A 21,738-nucleotide genomic window follows, 5' to 3' on the forward strand; every position below is an offset into this window, starting at 1 on the left:
GCTTCCTTTCCCAGGGAATATTATTTGGGCTGTGAGGTGGTTGCATTTCCCACACCTGGTAGGAGCTGGATCATCCCCGACTTACCCATGACATAGGAAGGCATCCATGAAGCAAGGCCAGGTGGGCACTGCCCCTCGAACCTGGAGTGAGGCCACACTAGGGAGCCACAACAATCCCAAAGGGCTTGGAACAGACTCAGGATTGAGCTAGGGATGCCAAGGTAAGAGCATCCTACTTCAAACCTAAGGAGAAATCACCTCTCCACTCCTTATTTTCAGGTATTTTTCCAATAGCTGTAATCGAAGGAGCTGACAGCATGGGGAAGGGAGCAGGAGACAACAGCGATGCTCAACAGGATCTCACATTTATTACTGAGAAGTGATTAACGGTGAAAAGAAAGGCAACGCCCATTCCTCATTGGCTTAACAAGAAACTGAAACATGTCACTACACATTTTACAGTATTTCTTCCTTGGTTTGTTTTGGGCTTTTTATTGTCCAAAATTAATTTTCCTGTAAATGATAAAAGTTTTTACCACTGTTCTCAGCTTTCAAAAAATCAAATTCATCCAGACCTAATTTTTAAATCCATATAATGCACAAGAACAGAACATTTCTTAGGACTCCTGGTACTTGACTTGTGAGTAACAAAGGGTCAGAGAAAAAAGAACCACCTTTAAGACATAACCTTGCAGACAATTTTCTGTTCAATTCTTCTTAGGCCAAACCCCCAACTTTCTCATTAGAATTCCTCCTCCTTCAGCCCAGGGAAAGAAAAAAAAATAAAGTCACTCCAGTTTGCATGGTGGATGTTACGATTCAGTGTTCCAAGTGCAAATGTCAAAATCAGGCAAGGGAGTGCAACAGGGTGGCAGGAGGAGGAACAGTGGGATTTAAAAATTAGAGAAAAAAAAAGGCATATGCCACTTATGGACTTGAAAATCCAAAAACCATAGTAAAAAGACAAAAAACAAAGTGTACACTTACAACCAAAGCTGAAAGGAAGGGGACAGGTTTTACCTCTACTCTACCTAGAAGGGATTTTTTTGTTGTTGTTGTTTGCTGTTTTTGTTTTTTTAGTCCTATGTCTTGTGATATTCCAATACTTTTTTTTTTTTTTAACTGGAAGTTTGTATAGGTCTTTTTGAAGTCAAAGGAATTAAGGAAAAAAAGTCCTAATTCTCTCTGGGATACTCTTGCTCATTTCTCTCTGAAAGACAGCTGAGATGAAATTTCTGCTGCAATCGTGGTAGAGGAATGGCCTTTTACTTGACACGGCCTTGGCGTTCCTGCAAAAGAAATAACAGAGATCACATTAGCTGAGAGCAGTTTCATTCACCATTATTACACATCAGCATTCCAAAACATAGCTCTCCCACGGAGCCTGTCCCATAGCCAGGAAAGCTAGGAAAAGAGCATTGTTCTTGTCAAAAGAAGTGCTGCTACTGCACCCAGTCACTGCGAGATGTGACATTGCTGAGGTCACACAGCTCCTCATTTTCTTCTCATCTCAGGTTATTCACCACTTGCAGTTGCTGCATCCAGCTCTGGAAGGATTCCAGGATCAGAAAGTTGTGGAGCTGCTGGAGCAAGTCCAGAGGAAGCCACAGAAACACTCTGAGGGCTAGAGCCCCTCTGCTCTGGAGATAGACTGGGAGAGCTGGGGGTGTTCATCCAGGGAGACCACTGAGGCCCCTTTCTGGTGCCTAAAGGGGCTCCAAGAGAGCTGAAGAGGGACTTTGGACAAGGGAAGGAGGGACAGGACAAGGAAGAATGGCTTCCCACTGCCAGAGAGCAGGGCTAGGTGGGATCTTGAGAAGAAGTTCTTCCCTGTGAGGGTGAGGAGGCCCTAGCACAGACTGCCCTGTGGCTGTCTCATTCTTCTAAGTGTCCAAGGCGAGGTTGGGCAGGGCTTGGAGCAGCCTGGTCTAGTGGAAGGTGTGACTGGCATTAGAATGAGATGGTTTTCAAGGTCCCTTCCAACCCAAACCATTCCACAATTCTATGAAAAAGCTCCTCCTGAACTCCCATGTAGGTATCAAAGCAGGCTGGAGCTCAAGCCCAGGGAGCCTTGGTCTGCAAGACCTGAAACAGTCCCAGCCCCCAGCAGAAAACGTCCCTGATACCATCAAGTAGTGTCAGGGGTCTCTCACTCAAAAAACAAGAACTTCACAGGAATTTCCCACTGACTGCTGCTATCACCCCTGGGTATTCCTCCAGCACTGTGGACATACCCCATCCAAACATTTGCACCAGAACAAAGAGGCAATGCAGCACCAAATACTTCCAAGACACCAAAGGCTGGCACCCTCTCTCTGCTGTTCTCAGCACCCTGTGCCCATCTCTTCTGGGCTAAATGGAGATGCTCACTTAAACTTCCCCAGAGGTGTTTGAAGTGTCATTCCCAGATCAAAAGACACCATCTCAGTAACAAAACCTGTCAGCAGCCAGAGGGCCCTGAGCTGATGCTCCTCTCTGGCTCTGCCTCTTCCTTGAGGATACACAGGTCTCTAGTCTGGGCGCGACATGCACTGCGGGGCTCCAGATCCTGTGGAGCAAGTCCATCCCACTTTCAGAGCAAAGCCATACCTGCACCACATACCCACAGGTACAGCAGGTCTTCACTCAGAGAGGAGATGCGGTCTGGGCTCTGAACCTGGTGCTTTGGTTCAGCTCAGGATGTCTCTCTGAATGTCAGCTGCTCTGCCTGGAGTTGTATCCCCTGAAATAAGGACAGCAACAGAGGCCCATCTGCTTCCCAAGGTCCCATGCTAACTTGGCCATAGGAGGCACCATCTCATCTTGGCAGTTCACACAATCTCTGCCACAAGCACACAGGCTTCTATAGGAAACTCCATCCTTTGCCACCGCTAAATCCAGGGACAGCCCATCCCCAAACAGCTTCCATCCTGAGACAACTTAGAAACCTTCCCAAAAAGGGAGGCCAGGCTTCCAGCTCAGAACAACAGCACTGGTTTTGGCCTCTCAGCCACACACCCAAGGAGGCTTCACCTCCAATTCCTCTATAGGATGCAAAGCAAGGCCAGCATGATCCTCTGCTGTCTTCTGGGGACAGGGATCAGACCAAGGCAAAGGTTCTCATCAAGAACACTTACCCAACAGAAGTCAATTTAATTCCCCTCTTTTCCTGTAAATCTGCCCCAAGTCTGTTGCAGATGCTTTCATTGCCAAACAAACCACTGCACCACAGCAAAATCCAACTGCCAGGGTGGGAAGCAGAGCCAGGCCTGAACATGGAGCACAACAAGCACTGCAGGGAGAGCCACAAATCCAAAGGAAGGTACCAAGCCCTGTTCCTGGCTCAGCAGCCAGCATGTTACATTACACAGGGACAGATGGAAATGTCACACATCCCTTTGGGAAGCAACTGCAACTGCCTGAGCTAATGTCACCACTCCCCACATGCAGACATGGGATAAGCTGGCTGCCATGTTCAATCACCCCTATGCATCTCCAGGGCCAGTGCCCTGGCCTGGGAAGTGGCAAAGGGTCCTGCTGCACACATCATCCTGTTAGCTGAGCAGCTGGACCCCAATCAATCACCTCTTCCCACTTAGGTGATGCTGCTCCCAAGGCCTGCGTGCAGCTAGTAAGGAGCCAACTCCAGGGAAAATCCCCCCTTAAATACCAATGTGTCAGAACAGAAGCTAGAGCAGATGTACCCCATGTCACCAAGCTAGAGAGGGGACCAAAGTGAACATCTTCACTTCAGACCTGCTGTAAACCAGGATGGGGGAAGGGGTCCCCAAAAGGTCCCTATTCCCCTTCAAGTCAAAGGGCTGCCTCAAGGAGCAAGCCAGAGGAGAATGGAGGAAAGACTGATGGATATGGAAGGAGGTGGATCCCTGATCCAAAAAAATCACAAAATCCAACCAGTTGGGGTTGGAAGAGATTGGAAATCTCATCTTGCCATGGGCACACTTTCCACTAGATCAGGTTCTTCCAAGCCCTGTCCAAGCTGGCCTTGAACAATTCCAGGGATGGGGCAGCCACAGTTTCTCTGGGCAACCTGTGTCAGAGCCTCACCACCTTTACAGGGAACAATCTCTTCCCAATATCCCATCTAACCCTGCCCTCTAGCAGTGGGAAGTCATTCCCTGTGTCCTGTCCCTTCATCCCTTGTCCAAAGTCCCTCTTCAGCTCTCTTGGAGCTGCTTCAGGCATTACAAGGGCATCTGAGGTCCCCCTGGAGCCTTCTCCAGGTGAAAACCCCTAGCTCTCCCAGCCAGCTCCAGCCTTTGGAGCATCTCTGTGGCCTCCTCTGGACTTGCTCCAGCAGCTCTACGTACTTCTGATGCTGGAATCCCCAGAGCTGGATACAGCACTGCTCGTAAAGTCCCATTTGAGTGGAATGGAGGGATCCAAGACATCTTGGTCCTTGGGGTATTACAGTGAGCATTCAACCACCAGCCAGATCTACCAGAATGCACAAAAAGGCTCAACCACATTGCAAACATTTGTCCTTCCGGGCTCATCCGCATCCGAATCCACATACTGTGGAACAGTGTAAGTCCCAGCCCACTCAGCAATGTGACAGCCCCAGAAGGCAGAGCACTATCTGCACAGACACACTGGGCTTTGCTCTGGGATACAATCCCTGGAGAGAAACAGGGGAAGCATTTTATGCCCTTCGGCTGTACTCCCATTAAACTTGGGCTGCATCTTATTGATCCATATGGGAGGAGTAAGAAATACTACTGGCTCAGATTCATCCCTGTCCATCAAACCCCTCAGGAACAAGAACGGCAAGAGCACTACGGCATCGGAATGGCTGATATGTACCATGGCTAGGAGCCTGTGCTGACACCAAGCTCACCCTGGGCAAGAATGGAAACAGGAGCCCTTTCTGATCATACCACTCAAAGCAATTTCAGTCCTGCCACCACTGCCCCCAGGGACTGTAGCCATGTCACAAGCCAGGTCTTGATAACAGCAACTGAGTGATGAGAGATCACCTTATATATTCACACTGGAGAGGAACCAACAACAAAAAGCTCAAGTGTTTGTACCTGACAAGATGACAATGAGAGAAAATCCTGCCCATTTGTTCAGAAGATCTTACCTCGACTGACAACCAAGGTTCAGCATCAACACTCCTGGCAAAGGTAAGGATTTTATTGCCACACCACAGATACAGAAATAGCAGACTAAACCAAAGGAGCACCTGGAGAGGAAGCCAGGGCACAGCTCCCAGCTGTGCAGCACACAAACCCTAGTTTGTTTGGACCTGTTTGAGCTGCACCACAGCCCAAAGCCCTTGGGCAGGCCAGGCCAGGCCAGGCCCAGTCTCAGTTCAGCTTGAGAAGGTCCTCCAAGCAAAAGGCATCACTCATCCAGTGTCTGCCCACCGAGAAAACAGCAGGAAATTCCTTCACTGGGGCACTGGAACTTCCAGTATCATTCCCCAAATGGCTGAGACACTCAATCAGAAAATCCTGAGTTGGATCCACAAGGATCATCAAGCGCAGTTCCTGGCCCCACGCAGGACACTCCAACAATCCCATTCTGTGTCAGATAGCATTATCTAAATGCTTCTGGAGCTCTGGCAGCCTTGGGGCTCAAGACCATTCCCTAGAGAGCCAGCAATCAAACCCTGGCCTTAGTACACACACATGCACAGACAGACAGACACACACACACACACACTCACTGATCAAGCACCTCAACAGCCCCAGTCAGCCTGTGGTGTTGCACATTGCTGTTTGATGCAACCCCAGCCAAGCACTCAGTAGGATTTCCATGTGCCTCTGTCTCCAAGGCAGAAATCTTAGATCATTGCCTTAGAAATCAGGAGTTACTGCAGCCCATGGCCCTCCCAGCAGGATCTGCTCAAGGAACAGACACAGCACAAATGATGGATGATGCATCACTTGTATATTATGCTCCACAAGCAGTCTCAAGGCTCAGTATTTACAAACCAAACAGGACAACTTTTCCTGTTGCCAGAATTAGAAAACCATCAGGGTTAAAAAAAAAAAAAAGTACATCCTAGTCTAGAAAAGGGGATAAAAATCAGGTAGTGATCTGGTTATAGTCTGACACCTTCATCCCACCCTGCAATTCACTGAATGGAGCTCAGCAGGAGATAATTCAAATAAAAGTCATGCTTCATCACAGCAGGACAGGCCTTTTGTTCTACAGATCAAAATCTAACAGAACAAACCCAAAATACCCACAGAACTCCAAACAAGGCAAACTCACATTACTGAACAAGCAATAGCCAAGGAGAGACACATGGCCTTGGACACCATGTCAGAGCAACCAGCCTGGGACAAGAAGGGCATGAAGACAACAAAGGCTTTTCTTCAACAGGAGGGTTTACACAAGATGGCCTGAGCTATCGGATATTCTCAGGCACGCTGCTGTTCACCAGAATCTTTCCGGGCACATTTTAAAACCAATGCAATCAATTGCTAAGAACAAACCTCTTCTTGCTTAAGCATCACATTCAATTGCCTGAATAAAGCAGCCCAATTCCTATAAATGTTTATAATTACTCTCACATAGGGAGTCTTACCCCACAGGGCAGGAAACAGAATGGTGAAAAGCTGAGAACATGCATGAATATTTAGAGCAAAGGAGACAGAACAAGCTGAGAGGATTCCCAGTAGTATTCCATGGGAGGACAGCTGGGCTCACAAAACAGCCTGGAACTGGACTGGCTGACTTTGGAGCACACACAAAATAACTTAAGTCTTTTCCAGTCATTAGGAAGAAAAAAATTCTCCTAGTCTTCAACAACTAGGGAGGATTTTATTATTCACCATCACTACAATGGAAATGCATTTCATTACTTTGGTTACCTTAAGCCACTGCTCAGGCAAGAAGTCTTACCACGAGTGCCACAAAACTCTTTAGAGAAGAAGGAACTCCACCTTAATGTTTGAAAATCTTCACTGCTGTAGAGTTAAAGCCTTGGCAGTGCCCTCTGTCACACCATGCAGGTGTCATTCCAATGACTGAAAACCCACAGAGCTTCAGTGGAATTTGTGGCTCCATATATTCATACAACATCTAGACAGAGGAGTGAATTAACAGTGAATTTACTGATGACATTAAGCTATTCAGGTTAATAAAAACAGCAGTTGACTAAGTGGATGACTTTGTGAGAAAAAGCTGCTGAACTTCACAGGACACTTGGTCTACCTGGTTGAAAATAATTAAACAATGCATGTGCAGAAAATCCCTACCCTAATTCCAAGATTATGGGTACCAAATTGACCATTAACCATAGGAAAAACAATATGGAACTCCAGGAAATTGCTACCCTAAAGAAAAGCAAATATCACCCAGAACAAAACATACCACTGTGATGTTATACGAGCCCAGACAGGATCTGTAGCTCTGCTCCTCTCCACCTCCATAGGCATGGAGCAGAACTGGAAAACCGCCAAAGAAAAACAGGGATGAGCAAGGAGCAGAAACATTTCCACCTGCAAAGCCACTGTGCTCTAACTCTCTGGCCAGACAGATGACTGGAAAGGCAGAGTAGGCATAGAGGAGACAGTGAAATAACTGCTCACCACCTTTTCTCACACGAGAACAAGGGGGAATCATGAGGCAGACACAAAGTAAACCAAAAGGACACATTTCCCCACACTACACACAAATTATCTGAAGAACTGGAGATCCTGTGGATGCTCAAGGAGAGCATAGAAATCTTGGACAGAAAAATCATGAACTGATAAAGACAAAGATACACCATCAGGGTTACATAAATTCCAATGCCACATATTGTTCAAGAGAAGGAAAACCTTCAGAGATGGAGATGTGCCTGTACTGTCCTCACAGGTGTTTGCTCTCAACCATGTTATTGCCAGCTGCACACAGGACTTTCTAATTGGAAGCCCAAGGAATGTTTCTCTGTGCCCAGCAGACATGCAGCTCCTGCACCCACATGAGACTCACTTACAGACTTTGATCTGACCCACTGCAGCTGTTCTGGCATTTGAGACTTAAACACCACCTCCATCCCAAATAAGACAGAAGAGAGACATTTCATGCTACAAGAAAAACACACAACAATATTCTGCATTATGAGAGGACAAGAGGAGATTTATTTGCCCGCTTCTGTCAGCCATGAAGAGCTGAATTCATAAGTTCAAGTAAAAGAGCCAACACTCCCAATAGCATGTCCTGTCATTTTACAGCCACTTGAAAGGGAACACAAAGCCACATTCACTGAAACAGAGTTTTGAATTTAATCTTTTTTTTTTTCCTAAGTGTATCAAGAACATGGCTCTGGAACCAGCTGAACTCCAAATCAGGCTGCAGCTGATGATCAGGGGTTCTTGATTTCCTTAATTTTGATATGATGGGAAATTCTCTGAAGGTCTTTTACAGATGGTACCATAAATAACAGAGCTGAGATGGAGAGAGCAGAGCTCCCCCCACTGTGCACAGATACAAAGAAGGAAACTACAGAGTGCGGTTTCCTTTTCTCCCAAGATTAGAAACAAAAGACAAGATTTTCAGTAGATTTTATCTAAATTTTCCAAACTGGGATTATACTACAATAGCTCTGCAGTTAACCACAAAAAAGACCAAAAAAAAAAAAAAAAAAAAAAAAAAAGGCAGCTCAGCATTGTGCTTTTAAGGAAAAAAAAATTCTAATTATAAAGAACCAGAAATTTCCAAACACTCAAAACTCCAAACTGCTCAAACACACTGTTATATGACTTATATGTCAAATAAAAAGGTTCACACTGGGCACTGGTCACTAGAAGGAGCTATGAACAATTCTCTATCCCAGCCATCAGTGTGGATAATGATCATTCTTGTTTAACAGAGACTTCAGTAGGAACTGCTGTGGTAGAGAAGGGTGCTGGCACTGTTCTGGCTGCCAAGCCTCCAGTGGTTTGCACCACTAAGGAATTAGTTATTAACTCACAAAGCCATTATACAGCACAATTACTACCAGCTTCAAACCAGAACATGCAGGAAAATGAGAGGACTAATTGCAGTGAGAATGCCTACAGAGCAGAAAATAAGGAGCTTCATAAACCTGAGACAGAAAAGAAGAAAGCAGCTTCTTTCAGGCAAAAAACTGGTGCAGAATTACAGTTTCAGTAAGAACAATGAAGGAACGCTGTGGATGGAGCTGTTCTTGATGGACTTGCCCACAGATCAATGCGCTTCAATTGTTTTCTTGGGATCATAATCAGCTTTCAGCAATGTCTCGTGACCCACTGTACTTCTGCACTAGGGAAAAATCCAGGGAACTGAACCAGACCGTGCCCTGGAGGTTTCACTGAATGAAACAGCCAGCAATGACTTTTGCTTGGAAGATAAGTATGTTTTCTGGGGAAGCAGCTGTTAATAAAATAACCTGAAACACATACCTGTATCAGTAGCTCTTAACCTCAGTGCAAGCAAGTTATCCAGAACTCTTGGAAGAAAAAATAAGAGGAAAAAAACTAAAGCAACCCCCACTGCTGACACCTTACACAATCCCTTCTGCATTCCAAGCCCTTCACAGTGTTTCTAGTGAATTGACCAGCCATATACATGCAATTTATCACAGAATCACAGACTGATTTGGGTTGGAATGGACCTGAAAGCCCACCCCATCCCACTCCCTGCCATGGACAGGGACACCTTCTGCTAGACCAGGCAGCTCCAAGCTCCGTCCAGTCTGGCCTTGGACATTTCCAGGGATCCAGGGGCAGCCACACATTCTCTGGGCAACCCCTGCCAGGACCTCAACACCTTTACAAAAATTAATTTCTCCCTAATATCTAACCTAAATCTACCCTACTTCAGTTTAAGGTCATTTCCCCATTTTAATTAATCTGCCAAAGGGATAAAAACCCCTGTGCTTTTTAATTTTAAGATATTCATTTGAAGTCATTAACATGTTCATAATTAACTCAATTAACATATATATAACAACAATTAGTTCAGGGTATTCTGCAGCTCAAAGCTGAAATCATCCAGCCGAGATAATCTGGAGTGGAAGGACATGAAGCTTTGCCCACACTGAGAGGGCAAGAAGTAGGCTGGGAACAAATTCACAAGAACAAGGTGTGGAATAAACTCCCCCTGCTCAAGGGCATACCTTGCGAAAGGTGCGAAATCCCATTGCAGATGGCCTACACTCTCTGTCTAGCCCAACACCAATCCCAGTCCTCAAATCCTAGAATGGCCTGGGTTAGAAAGGACATTATAAATCTTCTAGTTCCAACTCCATGCCATGGACAGAGATAAACAACTGAAAAAATTTAAACAGTGCATCTCAACAGACCCTTAAAACCAACAAGTCAAATTTAAATATTATTTTATAATATTAGCAAAGAGTATATTAAAATATTATTTTAAAGACTTCTAACACAATACTAATAGTGAGAGACAGGACTACAAGGTAAGCGCAAGTGGTTTGCTCTTCCACTGCTCTGATTCCACTTCAGTTGTAGTGAAAAGGCTCCCAGCTGCTTCCGTTTTAGGGATGAGGAAACACAGCTCCCTGTCTCACAGCAGAGAACACAGGTTAGAGCATCAGACAGACCTAAGTCTTCCCTCCAGTTTTCTCCTGTCTTTAGACACAGCTAGAACACAAGCAAAAATCTGAGTGTTCTTAAGGACTGGCTTAAAAATATCATAAGCATGAAGCATTCCTTACAAACAGCTAGTGCCAAGCCACTGGAATAAGCAGGATGGTTTGTTTCCTCAATTCCTGGACAAATATACAAACATAGACACATACCTACAGGATTTAAACAGCCTGGAAATAAACTGAAACCATGTGTATTGCTGAACACCACAGCAGAAATTCTGTCTCGGTGCATCAATCAATTAATTTCACTGTGGCCGGGATCTGGAGCAGAAAACAGAAAATAACCCTGGGATCCCTGAATGAAAGGAACTGAGTGGAAGGAGCATTCCCTTACTGACACGGAGAACAGTTGGTTTTGCCTGGATATAGAATATCCAGTAATTGAATCTTCTAGTCAGAAATACTGTCCTGTGGAATACAGTTAAGCCAAAGCAAATGCAGCATTCTCCAGGACAACTCTAACAGCAGGAGGAAAGACTGCTGGTCCGCTCTCTCGAGAATATTCTCTCTCCTCCCCTCTGAGATTACAAATTGGGAAGAAAAAAAGACCTTTGTAAAATCCGTCAGAAAGCATTCATGTATTCCAGTGACTGTGAAAGAGCCTACCCATTTCAAACAGGCTCATACAACACCCCTCAGTTTTCCCTTAAATCACATGTTCCAGGGAGGCAATGACACTTGCCACTATTAATACTCCTTTAACCTCAGTGTCAGCTGAGGCACAAAGTAGCACAGTTCCAGAAATAACAGATCCAATCTGGCCAATCCTGCCTTTGTGCTTTGAGGCTGACCCTCAGCATGACAAAGCCCACCAAAGACTTCCTCATCCTGCACAGCTCAGCCTGACTCAACACTCAAAAGCCCCAGTGCAGTGTCTCTTCTCAGCTGCCAACCTGACTCCTAAGCACACTACACAGGACTGGTTTTCACGAAACAGCCTTCCTAAAAATCTCGTGAGTAGCCAAATACCTCAAGACTGGGCAGGCAAAAAGAACCAAAATAAACTTCCCTTAGAGCTTTCCACTGATTGCATTTCCACAAAACACAAACTATCAACCTTTCACACCAAGATCATTATGGGAGATCTTTTCACCAAGGTCACTGCAGCATTCCTAGAAATCCAAGTGCATGACCATGAGCAGGGATTTGTCTTGTTGCTTCAGTCGTTTAAAGCAAAGATAAAATAATTCTTACATGGAAGAAGTCAGTGACAAGCTCTACCATAAAAGCAGCTGCTCTGGGTTTCAAGACTGCTCCAGGAAGGATTGCACTGCGAGTCAGCTCCACCATTTTGTGACAGGAGAATATTCAAATCTTTTAAAAAACTAGATTAGTAGAGCCAAGCAACACATGCAAAAGGAATTGGGATTAGCTTTAGAGGAACTGGATGGGCACAGGCAACAGGAAAGGAATAGAAAGAGGATTATTTCACTATTTTCAACACTGAACTAACTACCCACCCCTCTCCCTTCACTGGACAATGAAAACAGCATAAACACTATATATTTTTCATATAATTTCTCAGACCTGCTTTAGGGGATTCTGAAGAAATGACTAACAGTGGGAAGTATAAAAGAATATTCAAGAGGTCCCAGACTTTCACAAGAGATCATCCATCTACTCAGGCAGCAAGCAGGAAATCAAACTACAAATAATTTGGGCAAGCTGAAACCAAGTGAAACAATTTCAGCTTGGGAGAAGTTCGAAACAAGACAAAACTTGAAATATTTAAGCTTCAAGAAGCTCAACTGCAGAACATCAACATCTCACACTCTGAGAGGGAGAAAAGAGCTGGGAGCAATGGGATTTCCCCAGCACAAAAAGCAGGCAGGGAGCTACTGCTAGAACAGCATTGTAACTTTCCAGTGCTTCAACTCCAGTTCCTCATTTATTTTTTAATTCAGGTGATTACTTGAGATGCTTCAAGCAGATAAGAGCATGGTTTGGGCTTTTTGGCACCTCTAGTCCCATCGAAGAAGTCATTCCAAGAAGAAAGAAAACCCTCCTTCACCAAAAATAACTGGAAGAGTAAATGAAACCATGAAAGAGAAGATACAGAAACCTTAACCACATTCCAGGCTATGTCAGTGAGTGACCGATGAGGTCAAACTGCTGCTGTAAGAATGACCAAGGCCCAGAGAGTCACCTCTGCGGTACTGGATGTTACAGAGGCCCAGGGCATGAGACACGGGGTGAGTAAATAGCAAAGAGCAAACACCAACTATGTTTACACAACTCCCTTCTCTTCTGCGATTTCCAAAGACCTATGACTAAGTTCCTTTGCAGAGAAAGAGTGCTTTCCTAATCAACTGCTGCTGCACCCACTATAACACGGTTCAGAAAGTCAGCACTGGCACTCAGACCATCGCTGCTGCTTTCAACTTTCCACACCAGCACATCCCAAGAAGCAAGGGGAGGAGACTTCAAAATGCAAGTGGGAAGACAAATAAAGACAGTTTACAGCTTTAAGAAAACTGCTAACCCTCATTTCTAGTATATTCCTGATTTTCAGACTTTACAGAGCAAACACAGCAGCTTTCCACAAGAGCCCATCACTCTGTCTGCTTTGCCCAAAGCCACCTTCTCTCTTTTCCTCCTTCTGCTTGCCCGTACTAGTATTAACTCTTTTCATCCATCCATGCCTAACCTGTCCTTAAGGAGCATTTTCCCCCTTTCCCTGCATTCTCCCACTGTGCCAAGGTCTGACTCTCTGACAATGCTAACTGTTGCTTCCTGAAGTCAGGTCTGGAGGATATCACAGAATCCCACAATGATTTAGTTTGGAAAGCACCTTACAGATGATCCTCCTCCATCCCCTGCCATGAGCAGGGACACCTTCCACTAGACAAGGCTGCTCCAAGTCCCATCCAACCTGGCCTTGAACGCTCCCACAGATGGGGCAGCCACAGCTCCTCTGGGCAAACCTGTGCCAGAGCCTCACCACCCTCACAGAAGATAAAGGCTGAATAACTAGTGAAACAATTCTAGGAGGTGAAATCACACAAATCCGGTCCTCACAAAATACCAGTTTACACTTTCACACCTTGCCATTTATTATTCCTCCCTTATAGACTTTCTCCAAGCACTGCAAATGACCACCTTTGAGGTTGTTATTATTTATATGATCGTCCATGTAAAATATATATAAAAAGTTTAAAACTGCATTCACTGTCACAGTGAGCAGCTGCAGCTCCCGATTCTGTTCTTCAAGTATTGGGTGAAAAATTCCCCATTGCTCAAATAAGAGAGACCATCAGGAAACTTGGCGAACTCCCAGCCAGCTGTGCTAATGCTAATTTTTATAATTATCATTTTGATCAAACATAAGCCAGACCCACATTGAGGGGAAGGGCAGTCCCAGATGACTTTACTACAGCTGAACCCAAGTAAGATTCAAAGTCTGAATTTGGGGCAGGATTTTCAATTAATGCATCATTAAAGAGTAGATGATGACAAGAGGATTTGAGAGCAGCTGCAAGGCAAGTTGTGAGCTCAGCTCATGTGTCACAGTGCTGGCAGTGCCATGCAGGTGACAGCCCACCATGGCCCCAAACAGAGCAACAAGGAACACAAGGACTGTATCCACAGGACAAATAGTCACAGACTTCAATCAATCACAGTGAGGAAGATTTAGGTTGGGCATTAGACAAAGCCTCCTTACAGGAAAGATAATTAAGGAGAGGGAGAGATTGCCTGGGGAGGGACAGGAACTGCTGTTCCTGGAGGTTTTACAAGCGGAGGGAGACATCTGTCATGCTGACCCCACTGTGGCCAGGGGGTGGATTAGCAGCCATTCTAAGACCCAGCTCTGATTTCTAACAACTTCCTAGATGCCTTGCTGGTCTCCAACTTCAAACTGCTCCGATCTAGGAGCTGATAATGGCACAGCACTAGCCAAAGGCCGAGATTCAGTGTAACCAACATGCAGCCAATTGCGGGCAGGGCTTGGGCAAGGCTCCTCACCCTGCTCTGACAAGTGCTGGCATTTCATAGAATCATGGAACGGTTAGGATTGGAAGGGATGTTAAAGATCATCTAATTCTAACTCCCTGCCATGGGCAGGCACACCTTCTGCTAGCCCAGGCAGCTCCAAGCTCCATCCAACCTGGCCTTGGACACTTCCAGGGATGGGAGAGCCAAAGTTTCCCTGGGCACCCTATGCCAGGGCCTTCCCACCCTCACAGGGAACAATTTTCTCCTAACATACAACTGAAACCTATTTTCTCAATTTAAAGTCATTCTCTCTTGTCCTGTCTCTCCACATCCTTGCAAACAGTCTCTCCCCATCTTTCCAGTGAGTTCCCATCAGGCACTAGAAGGCCACAACTAGGTCACCTCAAAGCCTTCTCTTCTCCTGGCAGAACAATCCCAATTGTCTCAGCCTTCCCTCACAGGAGAGGTGCTCCATCCTACTAATCACCTTGGTGGATTCTCTGGACATACTCAGTGATAAAGACGGGCTACTATTTGGGTGTGGGTTCCAGATATGAGGAGGTAGATACCCAAAATGCAGGCTAATGCCCACAAGTCCAACCCTGCACACCTCAGAGCTTGTCCAGTGCAAGATAAGAGCCCACCACCTCTTGCTCTGCAGGACTCAGACAAGACACACAGACATGTTACCTTTTTAACATTTTCCTCCTCCTCTTGGCGTTTCTCATAGTGTGAGAAGTCATCAAAGATGGAGGTGGTATGCTTGTAGGTGGCAATAATTTTCAACACCTGCTTAGCCTTTTCCAGAGGCACCTCCTGAGTGTCTCTGGAGTTGGTCACTGGTTTATTCTCGTTGTTCTCTAGGCGGATGTGTCGCAGCTGGCTGTTGGGAACGTCCTTCACAAAAATCCACCTGACATCAAAACGTCCCTTCCACTTGTCCTGGGACCACACACCTGCACAAGTGTTATAGTCCACAGCAGATTTCATTTCTGCTACACCGCAGAAGTGACCACTACCATTGACACTGAACAGTAAATATACGGGGCCCTTCCCATTCATGGAGCGATAGGCTGCATCCAGTCTCTTGTTGCCGTGCTCCGTACTGCACCAGATGTTGTATTTAATGGAACGGTGGATATCGTCCTCAGAGTAACTCTTAATAATGAAAACGCGCCCATGCTTTGGGTTCCAGTCAAAATCCTTGGGGTTGTAGTTGTTGACAGATCTCAACTTCTCCAAGACCGGGTGTGGCTCTGAAGGAGAACCAGAAGTGGACTGGGCCTGTCCCATTCCGTTACCGTCCACTCCATTCTGGGCAAAGCCATTGCCGCGATTCCGAGGGGCAACCCAGCGGGTGGGCTGTGCTGATGGTACAGGCAGCGGGGCTGGTGGTGGCAGCGCCTGCGGCTGCTGCCCACCCAGAGCCTGGGTCACTGGTGGACTACTATTGATCTGCTGGCCCATGGGCTGCGGAGACACCTGCGCTGGCTGCTGAGCAAGATTCTGGACCAAGGTCTGTGATGGCACTTTTGCCACTGACCCTTTGTTATCCCAAGTTCCGATATCCATGTTATGTTTTATGGGAGGTGGCGGAAGACTCGACCCTGCAATGCCATTCTTGGTCTTCAGCTTGGGCTGCTGCTTAGCAGGTTTGCTGGCAATGTCAGCCCATGAGGTTGGCTTTGGCGGTGCAATCGTTGCCGGAGGCAAACTGTTGGATGTCACGATATTACTGGTGATAGATCCGCTCCCCACGGCTGAGCCAACGACTTTTGGGACACTGCTTGCCACGTCCGTGCTGCCGAGCTTGAGGGCTGCCATGCCCTGGTCGATGGTGTTCATGCCGGGAGCCTTGTTCAGGGTCTCACTGGCAAAAGCCGACTGCCCATCAATCATGGCCCCTCCCAGTGAGCTGGGAGCATAGGCATAGTTGCTGCTGTAGCCAGAACTTTGAGTGGATTGTCCCTGAGAACTGTTATTCCCCCAAGCCGAAAAGTCAATCCCGCTTGGAAAAAAGTTAAAGCCATGCTGCCCGAGGAATGGAGTGCTGCCAAGGGCCCCTGGCTGCCCAAACATGGCATCAGGGAGGAAGTGAGGCTCCCCGTTGCTCAGCTGTCCATACGAGGTCAGGTAGGGCATGGGGGGGTCTCCCCCTGTGGACCAGGCAGCTTCGCCTAAGGAGTAGGAGAATCCAATGGAGGGACTGAAGTAGCTTGGTAAGTAGGAATCAGACATTGCAGTGTATGCATTATTCTGAAAGAAAACCACAAAAACATAAGCACTGCATTGTTAGAAGCAGCTGAACCAATTTTAAGGGACCAGGAATAAAGGCAGCTTAGACTTCCCATGCCCCACTCCTCCCTACCTTAGGGCTGGACAGATAAACAGGCACAGCCTTGAACACCTCCTTTGTTACAAGGGCTCTAAAATCTGTTCACTGTCAGGAAAGTTAAAGGCAAAGCTTCCCATGTCAAGAGGGGAGTGTGTCGTGCTCCCAACATACAGTGTGAGATTGGACACTGGGAAGCCCTGGAGCTCCTACTCAGGCTTTAAAATCCAGTATCTTGCATCCAAATACCATCTTCTGCTAGCAGCTACTTCCAACATGGATTTTTCCTGCCTGTGTAACATACTTAACCCTTCTTAGACTGCAACAGGGAGGATTTGGGGAAAGAATGCAGAGAGAAGGGGAATAAGAAAGAAAAGAATCCAGTGGAAACACGTTGTAAAAATCACGAGTGTCCCCGACTGCTTTCCTTAAACTTACTAGCCATGAAAACAGCTTTATTCCTACAATTTAAAGCTCCACACTTCACAGTATTCCAAGAAATTGCAAACAGGCATTTAAGCCCTATTCCTCAAAACACTAACTTTTCCAGTGCTGTCAGCAGACACTGAAAATTACCTGAAAATGGGAAGTAATCAATAGAAGCCTTTTACAGCACAGTGACAGCACCAGCACAAGCAGGTTTCAAATCCAGAGAGAATAAAAAAATCCCAGCTCCATGCCTTGATCTCCCTCTTAGCATCCAAGTAGCCTTTAGGTTACAAAAAATAAATGCCTAATTTGACAATTAGGGAAGTCTCAGACATCCCCAAGATTGGCTTACATGAAAAACCTCTGTCATTTCCCATTCAAACTCAGGTGCCCTCCAGGGAATGAATTCAGCCCTGGCTAATGGACATCATCCTGAGTAATTTGAACCTGTGAGCAGCAGCCTCATATTGCCCAGCCCCAAATACACCAGCCCAGTGCAGACTAGATCAAAGGCACGTTCAGTTCCCAGCTAAAAGCTTGGCTTGCAGCAGGCTCTGCTCCATTTTTCGTTGAATCATGTATTCACATGCCAAGCGCAGCTCCCAGAGGACTTTATGCCACGCTGAAATCCAGAGAGTCTCTCAAGATGGCTCTGGCACCCTCCAGAAATAGCTGGTTTGCCACTCTACCTTCTAGTTACAGAAGAGCAACAGGTTTGGGGCTAACCAAGCCCCAACTTTACAGAAATTAATAGGAACTACTTAACATCATGTGCTCAGAGACAAGATTTCTGTGGTACTGTCTGAAGAGGTGCTCTCTTCAACATTTACTTTCACAAAGGTCTCCCAAAAGCAAATGAATAAAAAAACTCACTCTCATCCAGTTTTACTAACTGAGGAACCTAATCCTGCTAAACCCAGGACTCAGTACGTCCAAAAGCACCAACACTGACACTAACCTGTAAGACAAATGAAAGAACTTAAAACTTCCTATTACTATTTTGAGCCAGCCAAGTCACTTCATAAATTAATCACTATCAGTGGTAAGAGTAACATTTTCTCTCCTGAACTCAGCTTTAAAGAAACAGGAACATGCTGGCCCATCCCTAAACCCAAGGGAGAGCCATTTTCTCTCCACAGGAGCACCTGAAGCACATCACTATGAGAAAAATCTTTCCTCTTGTCCCCTCAAAATATCTTCCCCCTAGTCAATTATGTTCAACTTTGAGATATCTAACACAGGGCATATTAAGCTATGACCTGTAGACTACTAACCAGCTACATAAGGAGGGAGCAGAGCAGTTCAACAGTTGAGCACAGGCAGCTCAGAGCAGATTTGGGACAGAGTCACTGCTGTGCTCCACCTGAATGCCTCCAATGTCTCTGCTTCGTTATCAAACACAGCACCTCGCTCTGCTCCCCTGCCTTCGCACAACTGACAAGTTTGCTGATTACCATGCAAATAAAACTCCCCCAGCTTCTTATTCTCTCCATGACTAAGACTCTTTGCACCATTATTTCCTCAAATTCACTGCTCCTCTTCACCTCAGACCAGAAACAGGGTTCTGAGTGAGCTTTGTTATTAAGCTTTTAGTTTTTAAAGGGTTGAAAAATGATTTACTGTGTATCTGAGCTTTAAAATACACAGTAACCTTGTGGGAGCTGAGAAGTAACAGTCATACCTGAAAGAGCAGGTGGGGAATAAGGAGGAGTGGAATTTTACAACAGGGTTACCTCACGGGTATGTGGAAAGCTCAGGAAGCAATTCCAAAGCTCATTTAATTCAACTATTCAGAGCAGTTTCTCTAACTCCCTTTCCCATCTCCAGCAAAGAGGTACACCCTTGGATACCTGTGTATTTTTGCCTCCCTCCAGACCAAGCTCTGGAGGTTTTGGACTCTATTTTATAGAATATAAGCCAGCAACACAAGGAACTGAGAGGCACCCAAAGGTTCCACTCCAAGTTAACTTGGTGGTTTCATCTTGCTCAGGCTCACTTTCTGCCTCCTGAGGCATATCCAATCACCGCATTATTTTCAAATTGAATTTTTACCAGCCTGAGACACACTGAAAGAAATTAAATTATCCAGAAATATTTCATCAAAACATGCAAAATAGAGTAAATTACTGTGATGCCTCAAAATTACAGTAACCCTCACTGTCTTCAGGAACCTTAAATAAAACTGCAATTTGTAGGAAACATATCCATATTCAGAAAGAAGCTGGGAACTAGAGATGTTGATAGCTGAGATAGAAAAAAACCAGCATTAAATGATAGCTACTAGGAAAGCAGCTGCTGTTATTCAAGACTTGAGAAAGCAGTAATGTTCTGTCACCCCATTGTCTTGATGGACAGGCTGAATTCTGAAGATTATGAACAGCTGACAGATACAGAATACTTACTCTCAGGTCTTTAGCACAAACTAGGAAAATATCTGTTAAAAATTTAACTAATACAGACACCTGCTCCTGTGTTCCAATAAAACATGCATCACATTTCCATGAAAAGAAATACTGTACTGGGTAGTAAAAATATGCAAAAATACAGAAAAGGGAAACCAGAACAGCTTATTTTTACTGATCACAACTGGAAAGAGAAGCCAAGAAAATAAACTGACTGCTCCAGTGGTATTACAGATGTTTATCTATGGTGCTCACTTATCTAATCAGCTGAACTTCATCTGCTCTATGTCACTCCCCTGCAGCTCATTAAGGAAAACAAACATACACCAGTTAACAGTGGTGCTACTCTAAGAGAAAGTAGCTGCAAGTTTGACTTCTAGGATATGTTCACACAGCTCCAGAACTCTCTGGCTCAACTTGTAACCGAAGTTCTCAGAAGGTCTCAACACTTTTATCACATGGGCTCTGAGTTTGCCTGGTTTTGGGGTTTTTTTTGGTGAAAAACAGAAATCCCCCTAACAGGCATTATCAGTTGACTTGGTGTAGAGGTAAGAAGGTTGATATGACCCTCCAAAAGCGCAGCAGCCTCATGTGAAGCAACTTCACAGCCCAAATCAGCACATCTCTGGTGTAAAGAACCAGAAACCAACACAGGCACAACACTAAAACTGAAAGAGCAGAAATGGTGACTTTGAGACAGTCACGTTGAAAACAAAGAGCTGGACACCATCTCTAGGAAGTTCTCACAGCCTCAAAAAGTTGTTAAAAACCTTCCTGCCTCACCCACCACAATCCAAGGGTGGTCAATGCTTCCTACCGGCAGAAATGCAGGTATAGGACAGGATGCAAGTAAAGGCAGCTGGCAAACATCAAAATGCAATCAGTGAAGATGGGAAACATAAAAGGAGGCCAAACTCCCCTCCCTTGAAGCAGCAGGAAGCCTCGGTGCTCTTGGTACATTGGGCACCTGGTGCTCCTGCCTGCAGCAGGTACTCACCGGGCGGGCCTGGGGACTCAGGTAGGGCTCAAAGTCATCATCATTCAACCCATCCTTCTGGTGCACAGAGCCATTTTGCACTGAGAAGACATGTGTAATATTAGAAAAACCTATATAATGAGCTCCCATTAGTATCATCTTAAAATGTTTAGAGGCAAACCCTAGACCATAACGAACTTCTGCCAATTCTAACACACCACACTCAGACAACGGCACACAGACGCTTCCCCACGCTATAGACATCACCTGCAAACTATCCCCAACCCAGCAACCAGGCCCGGTCGCAGGGTTCAATTCCCTCCCGGCAGGTTTTAGGGAGACTCTCCATCTCTCGGCGGCGGGATCCTCCCGCTACCAGTCGGGCCCGCCCAGCCCCCCGGGATCTCACCTTTGTTGCTTTGGCCTTTGGGTCTCTGGCGCGATCAGCGGCGATGTGGGGAGAGAAAGAGGGAGAGCGGTGAGTCAGAGGGACAGACCTGGCTCGGTGAGGACACAGACCGGCCCGGTGACGCGAGGATAGAGCCAGCGTGGGTAAAACAGACCCGTCGCGACGGGGGAAGCGAAGGCCCGGAAGGGGCAGACCCGGCTCGGGGAGGGGAGAGATCCGGCCCGGCGGGGTCGAGCCCTGCAGGGACAGGCCCGGCCCGGCCGCATCACAATGGAGCGCGGCCCTGCGACGGGAGAGGAGTGAGGCTGCAGCCGCCGCCCGGCCCGGCCCGGGGCGCAACCCCCTTTGGGCCCAGAGCTGCGGCCTCGCCAGGCAGGGCCGTCCCGGTATCGGCGGGGGGACTCCTACCTGCTCCAGGAGGCTGCTAGCCGACATGGCTCCGCGGCGGGGCTGCAGGCGGGGCGGGGCGGGAGGCGGCGGCGCTTTGTCCGGGCCCGGCGGGCTCGGGATGGCCCTGACGGACTCGGGGCGGCCGCCGGCGGAGCGGGGCGGGGGGATGCTCTATCCCACCATCCCCACCCCACTCCCCGGGCGCGCGTCTCTATGACCCGGGCCCGCCGCCTCGCGCTCCCCCCGCCTGGTCACACGGCACCGCGCGCGCTTAGGCACAATGGCGGGAAATTG

General features: G+C 46.6%; 1 protein-coding gene across 2 annotated transcripts; it reads right to left on the reverse strand.

The window, feature by feature from the left end:
- Window positions 1-349: 349 nt before the first annotated feature.
- YTHDF2 (YTH N6-methyladenosine RNA binding protein F2) lies at window positions 350-21,738 on the reverse strand. Of its 2 annotated transcripts, none has more exons than XM_056509190.1 (5): window positions 21,463-21,738; window positions 21,055-21,079; window positions 20,667-20,746; window positions 15,197-16,762; window positions 350-1,289 (listed from the first exon to the last, which is right to left on the reverse strand). In XM_056509190.1, the coding sequence occupies exons 1-5, from the start codon at window positions 21,487-21,489 to the stop codon at window positions 1,266-1,268; spliced, it is 1,722 nt and encodes a 573-aa protein (XP_056365165.1). In that variant the 5' UTR covers window positions 21,490-21,738; the 3' UTR covers window positions 350-1,265. The 2 variants fall into 2 exon arrangements, with proteins under 2 accessions (XP_056365165.1, XP_056365163.1); XM_056509188.1 differs by having other exon boundaries at window positions 20,667-20,776.

Source organism: Oenanthe melanoleuca, chromosome 23, assembly GCF_029582105.1.
Source record: "Oenanthe melanoleuca isolate GR-GAL-2019-014 chromosome 23, OMel1.0, whole genome shotgun sequence".
Taxonomy (NCBI): domain Eukaryota; kingdom Metazoa; phylum Chordata; class Aves; order Passeriformes; family Muscicapidae; genus Oenanthe; species Oenanthe melanoleuca.